Source organism: Hemiscyllium ocellatum, chromosome 8 (genome assembly GCF_020745735.1).
Source record: "Hemiscyllium ocellatum isolate sHemOce1 chromosome 8, sHemOce1.pat.X.cur, whole genome shotgun sequence".
NCBI classification, from domain to species: domain Eukaryota; kingdom Metazoa; phylum Chordata; class Chondrichthyes; order Orectolobiformes; family Hemiscylliidae; genus Hemiscyllium; species Hemiscyllium ocellatum.
In genome coordinates this window covers 25174721-25187452 of record NC_083408.1, presented here as the reverse complement: position 1 = coordinate 25187452, position 12732 = coordinate 25174721, and the positions used below count along the sequence as shown (strand labels likewise).

The 12732-nt window shown below is 41.3% G+C and overlaps 1 protein-coding gene across 2 annotated transcripts in view; it reads left to right on the top strand.

The window, feature by feature from the left end:
- zfyve1 (zinc finger, FYVE domain containing 1) overlaps nucleotides 1-12732 on the top strand; it is a 100532-nt gene that overhangs the window by 23468 nt on the left and 64332 nt on the right. For both annotated transcript variants that reach the window (XM_060828701.1, XM_060828702.1), the window contains exons 3-4: nucleotides 5023-5237; nucleotides 9094-9200. In XM_060828701.1, the coding sequence (XP_060684684.1) occupies nucleotides 5023-5237; nucleotides 9094-9200 (322 nt within the window). The remainder of the gene's footprint in view (nucleotides 1-5022; nucleotides 5238-9093; nucleotides 9201-12732) is intronic.

Here is a 12732-nt window from a genome sequence, read left to right as displayed (position 1 = left end):
TTGACTGGACCGATACCTACCCTAGTCATCCTTTTATTCTTGACATACCTATAGAAAGCCTTTGGGTTTTCCCTAATCCTACCAGCTAAAGACTTTTCATGTCCCCTTCTCGCTTCTCTTAGCTCCCTCTTTAGCTCCTTCCTGGCTACCTTATAACTCTCAATCGCCCCTACTGAACCTTCACACCTCATCTTTACATATGCCGCCTTCTTCCCTTTCACAAGGGACTCCAATTCCTTACTAAACCACGGCTGCCTCACAAGGCCCTTTACACCATGCCTGACTGGTACATACCTATCGAGGACACGCAGTAGCTGCTCCTTGAACAATCCCCACATCTCATTAGTGTTCTTCTCTTGAAGCCTGTTTTTCCAATCCACACAACCTAAGTCATGCCTCACTGCATCATAATTTCCCTGCCCCCAGCTATAGCTCTTGCCCTGCGGCGCACGATTATCCCTCTCCATCACTAAAATAAAAGTCACCGAGTTGTGGTCACTGTCCCCGAAGTGCTCACCTACCTCCAAGTCTAACACCTGGCCTGGTTCATTACCTAGAACCAAATCCAATATAGCCTCCCCTCTTGTTGGCCTGTCGACATATTGTGTCAGGAAACCCTCCTGCACACATTGTACAAACACCGACCCATCTAATGAACTCGAGCTATAGCTCTCCCAGTCAATATCTGGGAAGTTAAAGTCCCCCATAACAACCACCCTGCTACCTTCACTCTTTTCCTGAATCATCCTTGCAATATTATCCTCTACTTCTCTAGGACTATTAGGAGGCCTGTAGAAAACGCCTAACAGGGTGACCTCACCTTTCCTATTTCTAACCTCAGCCCAAACTACCTCAGATGGCAAGTCCTCTTCCATCGTCCATTCCACTGCTGTGATACTGTCTTTGACAAGTAATGCCACGCCTCCCCCTTTTTTACCCCCATGTCTGATCCTACTAAAACATTTGAACCCTGGAACGTGCAACAGCCATTCTTGTCCCTGTTCTACCCACGTCTCTGTAATGGCCACAACATCGAAGTCCCAGGTACCAACCCACGCTGCAAGTTCACCTACCTTATTCCTTATACTTCTGGCATTGAAGTATACACACTTCAATCCACCTTTCTGGTTACAGGCACCCTCCTTAGAGGTCGCTGCATTATTCCTAACCTCCCTACACTCAAGGTCCTGTACCCTAAAGCTACAGTCCTGGTTCCCATGCCCCCGCGGAGTTAGTTTAAACCCTCCCAAAGAGCACTAGCAAACCTCCCCCCAAGGACACTGGTGCCCCTCAGGTTCAGGTGTAGCCCATCCTTTTTATAGAGGTCCCACCTTCCCCAGAAAGGACCCCAGTTGTCCAAAAACCGGAATCCCTCCCTCCTGCACCATCCCTGTAGCCACGCATTTAACTGCTCTCTCTCCCTATTCCTCGACTCTCTATCACGTGGCACGGGTAACAAACCAGAGACTACAACTCTGTTAGTTCTAACTCTGAGCTTCCAACCTAGCTCCCTGAAAGCCTGTCTGACATCCTCACCCTTCTTCCTACCTATATCATTGGTTCCAATGTGGACCACGATCTGGGGCTGCTCCCCCTCCCCCTTAAGGACCCGGAAAACACGATCAGCGACATCACGTACCCTTGCACCTGGGAGGCAACATACCAAACGTGAGTCCCTGTCGCCCCCACAAAACCGTCTGTCTGTCCCCCTCACTATCGTGTCCCCAAGAACTATTGCTCTACCTTTCTCCACCCTACCCTTCTGAGCAACGGGGCCAGGCTCCGTGCCAGAGGCCTGAACCTCGTTGCTTGCCCCTGGTAAGTCATCCCCCCCACAAGTATCCAAAACGGTATACTTGTTCTTTCTTTGATACCCTGAATATTTTCTGTGAAAATGTGACTATAGTGGTTATGACCATCTCAAAACCAACTAGGCATGGGCAACAAATTCTAGCCTTGCCAGTGATACTCACATCAGATTAAAAACAAAATTTAATTTGAAAGCCAGAATATATTTCTTGGAGATTTTATAATATCTAACCAATCTGATTGAATTCTTTGAGGTAGCAGAGAAGGTGATGAAAGACAACATGATGCTTGTTTGGAATTTCAGAAAATATATGGCAAACTGCCACATTGGCAGCTTGTGGTGTAGCTTGAAGATTGTGGAATTGAGAAGGTATGGATGCTGTTTTAACTTGATAACAGAGATCAGTGGTGGTATAAGAATGGTTTTTGTACTTTGAGAGGTAGTTTGCACCAGTGTCCCCTAACAGTCAATGTGTTTTTATTTCTTCTTGAAATGTGCATTGCTATATGCTAGCATTTATCACTCAGTCCCGAATTGAACTGCCTTTCGAACAGTTAACGTGGTTTATGTGCATCTGTGGTCCTGAGTGGTAGATTTTTACTCAAAGACAGTCCTGTGAAATACTTCCACATCAATGTCCACATGTTATGATTTCAGCTAATGTAACTAAGGGACCAATCCGATCCCAGAATGAAATCTGGCTGGAGAGATAATTAGTTTTAATTTGAAGTGGTGATCTTTCACTGAGACATAAACATGCAAGGCTGCAGGTTGTTTTCAGCAATAAAGCAGGAGCTTGTTACACAAAATAAATGAAAATAAAACAAAACAAACCAAGCAAACTACATAAAACATAGCCATAAAGTTTCAAAGTACAAGGCAAAATGAATTCCTATCTAGTCCTTAACACTATCACTTCACAGTTACTCAGAAACCAGGTAAATCTCTCTTTCCAACCAAATCTGTAGGGTTTGACATAACTGCTTAGATTTCTTAAGCTAGTGTAATTTGAATTCAGTGAAACTTTAGAATTTATAAAAATAAAGTAGTAGCCCAGTGGCAACCATGTAATCGCTTTTGATTGTCATAAAAACCCCATAGTGTCCTCAAGGCAAGGAAATCTGCCATTCTTGGTCTGTATGTGACTCCAGACCTACAACAACGTGGTTAACTCTTAACCATCCTCTGGGCAATTAGGGATGGGCAATAAATGCTGACTACACTAGTGACTCTGACATCACAGGAGCAAATAAAAAGAAATTGCTAATGAGATGGTTGGTGCAATAGTTTTAATATTCCAAAATGTCCTTGATTCGAGATAGTAGATGCTTGGAGAATAGTGAATACAACTCTTTTAGCCAAAAGGGAAGGGACACAAATGCAGAAGTATTTAGTTCAACATCTATTGTAAGAAGAATGATAGAAAGTATTATTGAATAATAATTAAATAAGCTATTGTTAAAGTGTGTATGAATAAATTCAAGAAAATCACAGTCAACGTGGTTTCATAAAATCATGTTTAACCAATCTGTTGGGAGTTCTTTGACGAGATAACACATGCTTCGATAAACTGGTGAATGTACTGAACTTGGATTTCTAAAAGACATTTTATAAGGTGCCATTTCAAATGTTTTTGTGGAAAATAAAATTTCACGGTGTAGGGGTAACATATTGCAATATGCCATGAGTGCTGTAGGAATTGGTGCTGGGACCTCAACTGTTACTCATGAAAGGACAAACTGTCGTTGCCAATGTTTGCTGCCAACACAAAGGCTGGAATGTAGGTTGTGAAGAGGACAGGAGGTTACAAAAATAGATGAGACAAATGGTGTGTGTGTGTGTGTGTGTATGAGAAAATATGAAATTGTCCACTTTTGCAGGAAGAATAAAAGAAAATATCATCTAAATGATAGAGTGTAATGCTCAGATGCAGAAGAATTTGAGCATCCTCATCTCTGAATTACAAAATCAAAGCAATTAGTGTGCAGGTAATAGGAAAGCTGTCACTTAATGAGTGGAATTGAATGTAAAGCTATGGAGGTTATGCTTCGGTTATGTAGTGCACTGGTATCTGGAACGTTGTGCACTGTATTGGTCACTGGGGGTCAGTTAGTTCAGTTGGCTGGATAGCTAGTTTGCAATGAATAGAAGCTGGTTCTGATGATTGTAGAATCTAAACACCGAGAATAGAGCCCAAAAAGTCCTGAAGAAGAGCTCATGCCCGAAACATCGATTCTCCTGCTCCTTGGATGCTGCCTGACCTGCTGCGCTTTTCCAGCAACACTTTTTCAGCTCTGATCTCCAGCATCTGCCATCCTCACTTTCTCCCCAAAAAGTTAAGCCATGCTATTTCAAAGAAGCATTTTGAAATACTTATACAGGCAAGTATTGGTACAAATTTGGAATTCTCTTCCATAAGCAGCAATTAATGCCAGACCACTTTCTAATTTTAAATCTGTTTAGGTATATTTTTGTCAGCTAGAATATTAAAGGAACTGGGATAAAGGCCTGTATGGTGTTCTGTCACAAATAAGGAATGATCTCACTGAATGGTAGTACGTGGTTGAAGCCTACTTCTGTTCCTATGTTTATTTTCTAGGGGTTGGATTATGAGAACATAACCTTTGCTTGTTTTAGAGTAAATGACTGTTTTAGAGTAAACCTTGATTTAGAGTAAAAGGCTGGTCTAAGCAGAAATCTGATAGTGTAGATACAGCGCAGTTAGTTCATCTGGCAAAAAAATCTATAACAAGATAGCCTAAAGTATTAGTCTAGAATATGTAACAGTAGAGTGAGGAAACACTTTTCCCTTTCAGCTTTGTGGAAATTTGGAACTTGTTCTTCCAAAGTGCTTTAGATTCTTGGACAGGTTTTATTTACATTTGGTATTAATCGTGGAAAGAGTAATGAAGGCCATCAAGTTGCATTGTGGGACTGTAGTGCTGTGGGGGTATTTTTAACTTTGGGGTTTAGCTGCATGAAAATTCCACAAGTAAAATATCTTGTCATTGTCTCTTATTCAGATTTAGGGATTGATTCTCATAATCCAATAATATTTAGGAGTGAATGTCTGAACTTGCTCTGATTTCAAGATCAATTTCCGGTTGCACTTTGCTTACTATTAGACTGTTAGATGAGCAGCCCAGAATAGAATACATGCTAACAATTCACAACTGTATTTATGTATTTTATCTATCTGAATGTTACTACAGATAGACCTTCAGAGATGCCAGAAAAGCTTCTGCAGGAACGATTTCGCAAACTTAGTCGGTTTCCAGAAGCTTTCTGTTCCATTCAGTATAAAGGGACCAGAACATATAATCCTCCAACGGACTTTTCCGGAGTGTTACGGACCATTGAACAGCAATTGAACAACAACGCAACTCGATCACCCAGACCTCCAGGAATCATTTTCAAGGCATTGAAAGTAGGACATGACTATTATTTCATGGTGCACATTTTGGGAGGCTCTGTAACACTGCCATCAAAATTAGATTTAGATTAGATTAGACTTACAGTGTGGAAACAGGCCCTTCGGCCCAACAAGTCCACACCGACCTGCCGAAGCGCAACCCACCCATACCCCTACATTTACCCCTTACCTAACACTATGGGCAATTTAGCTTGGCCAATTCACCTGACCCGCACATCTTTGTGACTGTGGGAGGAAACCGGAGCACCCGGAGGAAACCCACGCAGACACGGGGAGAACATGCAAACTCCACACAGTCAGTCGCCTGAGTCGGGAATTGAACCCGGGTCTACAGGCGCTGTGAGGCAGCAGTGCTAACCACTGTGCCACCGTGTCGCCCACAAAACTAGCAGAAAATTTCCTTGAAGTTTAGAAGAGCTTGTCTCACTAATGAGTTCATTTTACTTGTAGAAATCGATGTCTGAATTTCTAATCCTACTGACCTCTCCATTAGTAGGTTGGAATGGAGGATGGACCACTCCTGGTAGGAACAAAAGAAATTTGGGAAAAATTATAGCCCATTGCATCACAGCTGCATTACTAATTTAGTATTGTAATTGTTCTTCTGTCATGTCTAATTGAGATAAATGGTTTGGACTGTGCCACTAAAATAATGTCACTTTAGTTTGCTGCTAACTTGTGGAAACTTCATTCAGATGATAACTCCTTTCCCGCTTAAGTGCAAAGGTTTTAGGTTCATGTTATATTATTGAGTTGTGCACCCAATATTTAGCGCAGTCGAGGCTGTCATTCCACAGGAAGCTGTGGGGAGCCTTCCTTACAGAGTCTGATGATATCATAAGGCTCTAAACTGTGACTTCAATGGAAACAATAGCCCTGCCATTGTTCAGATCGCATGCTATCTTTTCACCAACCAATCTTTAATCTTAAGAAAATAACTAGAAATATTATACAAATAAATCATACTCAGATTCAAAAAAAAGGTTGTTACTATTACACTTGGACACTTTTTAGTGGACTACATCTTTACAAGATCTTTGTAAAACCAAAATGGCCTAATAAACCATGGAACTATGCTGTGCTCAGACTGGTATTATGCTGAGGGATTAGATACAAATCAAACTTCAAGTCTGTGCCAAGATTCCTTTAGCGTTACACTTCCTCTTCCTCTTTGTTAAGGGCAACATTCCATTCTTTGGTTGCGTGCTGTAACACTGTAGTAACTACTTGTGATTGATATATGAGGACAGCAGTTTACAGTCTCTCTCCATGTAATCGTTTTCTTTTTTAATTCTTACTACTGAAGTGGGCAATATCATATTTTCTCACATTATACTCCATTTGTTAAATTCATGCCCTCTCACTTAGCCTCTCTGTATCCCTCTGCAGACTCTGTATCCTCTTCACAACTTGCATTTCCACCTGTCTGCGTATTATCTGCAAATCTGGCTATGACATAGTTTTTGCCTTCATCCAAGTTAATAATATGAATTGGGAATAGTTGAGACCGAAGCACTTCGCTAGTTAAAGTTTTTTAACATCAAGCCATTTAACCAAATTCTCTGTTTTGTGTTAGTTAGGCAACTGTCTACACATGCAAAATTTCACCCCTAATAGAAGAGCCCTTACTTTGGGTAGTAACCATCACGTTTCCTCTCTAATCACTCTGCTTAGTACAGCCTTGAAGAACGCTAATAGATTTTTCAAACGCTGTTAACTTCTCATAAAATCACTGAATCTGCCTGATTATATTGTGATTTTGAAATGTTCTGCTTTCATGATGGATTCTAGCATTTTCATAATTGCAAATATTAAACTAAAATTTTGTCAGAGGCATGTAGTTGCCTGCTTTCTGTCTCCCCTTGATCAGAAGTTTTGAAAAACATTTGTTTTTCTTTGACTTGCTCTGACCTTTTCAGGATCGAGAGAATTTTTGGAGATCACAGCCAATGCACCCATTGTCTCTGCAGCCACTTCTTTTCAGACCTTTGGGGCATAGGCAATCGTATCCAACTGCTGAGCTTGCACACAGTCATCTGGCAGTAATAATGCTTAGGTTGATATGACTCAGTTGGAAAGCATGCGCCAATAGTCAAGCCTTCATAAATATGTAACTTCCAATTTAAATCACTGTGATGGTCAACTTGCCTGATCAACTGCTATTCATGACAAATGTAATTGACACCAGGATTTTGTCATTAACTGGAAAAAAAACTCTATTGTAAATTCAGAGTCATGGAGATGTACAGCATGGAAACAGACTCTTTGGTCTAACTCATCCATGCCAACCAGATATTGTATCAGTTTCCACCACTTTCTTTGGCAGCTCATTCCATGCATGCATCAACTTCTGCGTGAAAAGGTTGCCCCTTAGGTCCCCTTTATTTTTTTGACCTCTCTCCCTAAACCTAGGCCCTCTAATTCTGGACTCCCCTGTCCCAGGGAAAAGTCTATTTATCCTATCCATGTCCCTCATGATTTTATAAACCTCAGCCTCTGATGCTATAGGGAAAACAGTCCCAGCCTATACTGCCTGACCCTACAGCTCAAATTCAGTAATTTACTATTGCGTACCCTTTTGAAGACCCTCAAATCTCTCATCTTCATTTATAAATAAGACAGACAAAACGGACATTGTGACACAAATATTATGGGGAAAACAAAATTTGCAAGTAAAAGTCCACACCACAAGAGTGGAAAGCGTTTTTTCTCACGCTCTTTTGAATTGTAACCGTAATGACAATGTCTGGAGATGGACAATCGGTGTTTGATTCAAAAGCCAATCAGGTGGGTCTGGGGCTTTATTGGAATTCTTTCTCTTGGATCTCTGTCCCTTTGTCGTTCCTCACTCTCACTCGGAGTGCAATGCCTTCTCAGTTTGTAAAACGGCAGATTAAATGGTAATTTAAAATAGCTGTTGTTAGGCTTTTTCCCCTCAGCTCAAAGATTCCTGGTGTTACTCTGTTTTGTAAAGTATTTACTGCTCTGAGAAGTAACATGATGTTGTGTCGCCAAAGGATACTCCAACTGATCCCACTTGACCATCAAGCTGCATAAACCTTTCTGGTACTTTTAGCAGTGCTCAACTTCCATTTTCCAGTCTATAATCCAAAAGGAAATGTACAGGCATTTACATGGCCAATAACCTTCAGTTATTGCCAATAAAAATGTTTTGATTAGTCATTTATTTACTTGTGGGACTTGGTACACTCAGTTGTATCATATTTCTTGATGTAATTGCAGTAAAACCTTTTAAAGTGGATTAACATGAATGTGTTGTCAAATAGAATAGAGTAGCTTAAAAGGACGGGTAGGAAAATGGCAAGCGGTTACTTGGAGAAATGCAATGTAGCACATTTGGAGAATAAGAATAGAGTAAACTTGTTTTACTTTTCATTTAGAGGAAGGTGAAGAGAATGCATTGAAATTTAAAGATGGGAATCAAAATAGACAACACATTTAGAAATGGAAGACGAGATCTCTCGAAATTGTACATCAGATCAAAGCAGGAAAATGCCATTTTTTGTAAAGTGCTTTTTAGCAATCTGAGGAAGTGAAAGGCACTAAACAAAATATTTGCAAATCAAGAGAATGGAAGTAACTAACAGAAGTGGGAGAGCACTGGAAGAGAGTAAATTTAAGATCCAATGGATTAATGTTAGAAATGGGCGGTTACTATAAAAACAAGAGGATCAAATAGTAATGTTCACAATTGAAAAGATGGTTTCAGTAGGATAAATGATAGAAGTTATTTTGTTGACGAGCAGTAACAACAGTCACTATTTTGTGCATTTCTCTTCGAGAAGAGGAAACCTACTGGCAAGTTATATTTGCAAAATCTTTTCTTTAGGCTTTGAGCGATCGTTTTAGTGGAGAAATTGCAGATGATCAGATGGCTCACAGTTGCTTCTTCCCTGATGAATATTTCACTTGTTCTTGCACATGTCTCAGCTGTGGGTAAGTGATAATGTACTTAATAAGAAGTTATATTTTGTTTAATGTAGGTGTAGATTCACTGGAAAGGTTGGTTTTTGGAAATGCACCTAAGATTGTGCCTTGGCACAGCAATAGAAGGCAACTTTTATTAACTTTCAGCTATATTAATTGTTATGAGGCACAAGTTAACAAGTTAGGATGACTAGGCAGGGTGAGAAAAAGGAGGGTCTGTAGTAGGATGGAAGTGCATCAGTGATAAGTGGGATTATGTATGAAAATGGGAATGGCATTGGGAAAATTAAAATAATAAATGGTATGTCGAAAAATGAAACTAGGTAAAGCAGACTCATCAAAGTTATCCATAAATAAAAACAACAGTAAATAAAATTGGGACCTGGGTTATGATGTGAAATCATTAAACTCACTGAGTCCAAAAGGCTGTGAAATGCAAATTTGAAAGATGTAATGCTGTTGTTTGAGTTTGTGTTAACATTTATTGAAGAGTGAAGTGAGTAGAGGTCAGAAAGGCAGTGTGAAGAAAACTTTGAATGCTAAATACTCTGGATTCCTCTTGGGGACTGAAGGCATGTATTCCATAAAGATACCCCGACATGCATTTGGTTTCTTCAGCATGTTGGAGACAACAGTGTGAGCAGTGAATGCTGTTTTAAAATTACAGGAAGTTTAGAACAAATTCTCCTTCGTTTGGCTCCTTGTATTTGGCTCCTTGGGTAGTCTTTTTAAAAAAAAGGAGTCAAAGGATAGAAGGGGATAGGTTGTTAGTAGTGATTTGAGAAATGGACCAGGGTGTTGAAAAGAGAGTGGGGAAAGTGGAAAAGAGAATGTGTGTTTTCAAACACTGCTTTTTGTCATTTATATAAATAATTTTGGATGTGAATGTAGAAGGTATGGTTAGTAAGTTTGCAAGCAACACCAAAACTGATGGTGTATTGGACCGTGAAGAAGGTTACTCAGTGGAGCAGGGCCATGATCAGATGGGCCTTTGGGCTGACGAAATGGAGTTTATCTAGATAAATGTGAGATGCTACATTTTGGTTGGGAAAATCAGAGCAGCACTGCTCTGGTAAGGTCTGGGAAGTGTTGCTGAACAAAGAGACCTAGGAGTGCAAGTTCATGGTTCCTTGAAGGTGGACTCCCAGATCCAAAATGGAGATGAAGTAGGACACACCAGCTAGAATCTGTCTACTCCATCTGCTTCCTGATTTTTCTCTTTCTTTTTGTTGTTTTTTTTTCTTTCTCTTGTATCTTTATTTTCTGTCAGTGTCCTGGAGCAGGGCACGATGGCAGCCAGCAGTTGAAGCGGGGTCTGTGGGCATGGAACAGAGCGGGGACTGCTGATAAAGTGGGTACGGCCAGCAGATAGGATCAGAACCGGGGCCAATAGCAACCTGGAGTGAGGGCAGCCAGTTGGCCTGGGATGGAGTGGGAATAGCCAGCAGACTGGATCAGAACTGGGGCAAGCAGTGACCCGGAGTGAGGGTAGCCAGTGGGCCTTTTCACTGAACTGCTGTTGTTCTGACAATAAACCTAATTCTAAGGTAGACAGGTTAGTGAAGAAGGTGTTTGGTGCACTTGCCTTTATTGGTCAGTGCATTGAAGATACAAATTGGGAAGTCTTGTGCAGCTGTTCAGGGCCTTGGTTTGGCCACTTTGGAATTGTGGTCTGCTTGCTACAGCAAAGATATTGTGAAACTTGAAAGGGTTCAGAAGCTATTTACAAGGATGTTATTCGGATTGGAGGATTTGAGCTCTTGGGAGAGGCTGAATAAGCTGGGATTATACTTTCCTTGGAACACTGGAGGCTGAGGGGTGGCCTTATAGAAGTTTGTAAAGTAATGAGGGGGATGGATAGGGTAAATAGACAAGGTCTTTTCTCCAGAGTAAAGGAATCCAAAAGGAGAGGACATAGGTTTAAGGTAAGAAGGGAAAGATTTAAAAAGGCCCTGAGGGGGGCAACTTTTTCACGCAGACATTCGTGCGTGTATGGAATGAACTGCCAGAGGAAATGGTGGCAGAAGGTACAATTACAACATTCAAAAGGCATCTGAATGGGTACATGAATAGGAAGAGTTTAGAGGGATATGGGCCAAGTGCTGGCAAATGGGACTAGATTAGTTTAGGATATCTAGTTGGAATGAGAGGTCTGTTTCTCTGATGAAGTGGCATTGTGCTGGAGATGGCAGAGATTGATTCAGTGGATGTGGAGATGGAAAGTGAGGGCAAAGGATTCCTGTCATAGTTCTGAGGATGCAGGATTGGCATTAAATCATTATTGCACAGAAATGGTATGGCCATGACTGAGGATTCTTGGGTTGCATAGTCAGGTTCTAAATCAAATGTTATTAACAGCAAAGTATGAAATGTTCAAACCTGAAGCAAAGGGAAGAGCAGCTAGGCAGACTTTGTCCCAAAGTTTTCAAACAGAAAAGAAAGGGAAAGACAAAAGGATGCAGCTAGTGAAGTCAGAGAAGTGCAAGTCCTTTCTGTGGAGAACCAGGCTGAGTGCTGGAGTGGAGTTATTTTGGTTGAAGACATGCATCCTTGGTGATCGGGCAAATTTGAAAAATTGATCCTGGCACAGCTAGGGTAGGAGAGAAACATTGATGTGAGGTTATCTATTGTTATTTAGTTCAAGCCACAGAGTTGTACAGCATGGAAACAGACCCATTCATGCTGACCAGATATCCCAACCCAACCTCGTCTCACCTACCAGCACCTAGCACATATCCCTCCAAACCCTTCCTATTCATCTACCCATCCCAAATGCCTTTTAAATGTTGCAATTGTACCAGCCTCTACCACATCCTCTGGCAGCTCATTCCATGCACGTACCAACCTCTGCGTGAAAAAGTTGCGCCTTAGGTCTCTTTTATATCTTTCCCCTCTCACCCTAAACCTATGCCGTTTAGTTCTGAACTACCCCACCCCATGGAAAAGACTGTTAATTTAACCCCGCAGCTTCTGATGCTCCAGGGAAAACAGCTCCACCCTATTCAACCTCTCCCTATAGCTCAAATCCTCCAACCCTGACAAGGAGCTATGAATGTGCGCTCCAAGGTCTCTTTGTTCAGCAACCCTCCCAAGGACCTTACCATTAGGTGTATAAGTCCTGCGAAGATTTGCTTTCCCAAAATATAGCACCTTGCATTTATCTAAATTAAACTCTATCAGCCATTCCTCAGCCCATTGGCCCATCTGATCAAGATGCTGTTGTACTCTGAGGTAACCTTCTTCGCTGTCCACTACACCTCCAATTTTGGTGTCATCTACAAACTTGCTAGCTATACCTCTTAAGCTCACATCCAAATCATTTATGTAAATTACTGACAGTAGTGGGTCCAGCGCCAATCGTTGTGGCACTCCACTGGTCACAGGCCTTCAGTTTGAAAAACACCCCTCCATTACCACCCTCTGTCTTCTACCTTTGAGCCAGTTCTATATCCTAATGGGCTTGTTCTCCCTGTATTCCATGAGATCTCACCTTGCTAACCAGTCTCCCATGGGGAACCTTGTCAAACGCCTTACTGAAGTC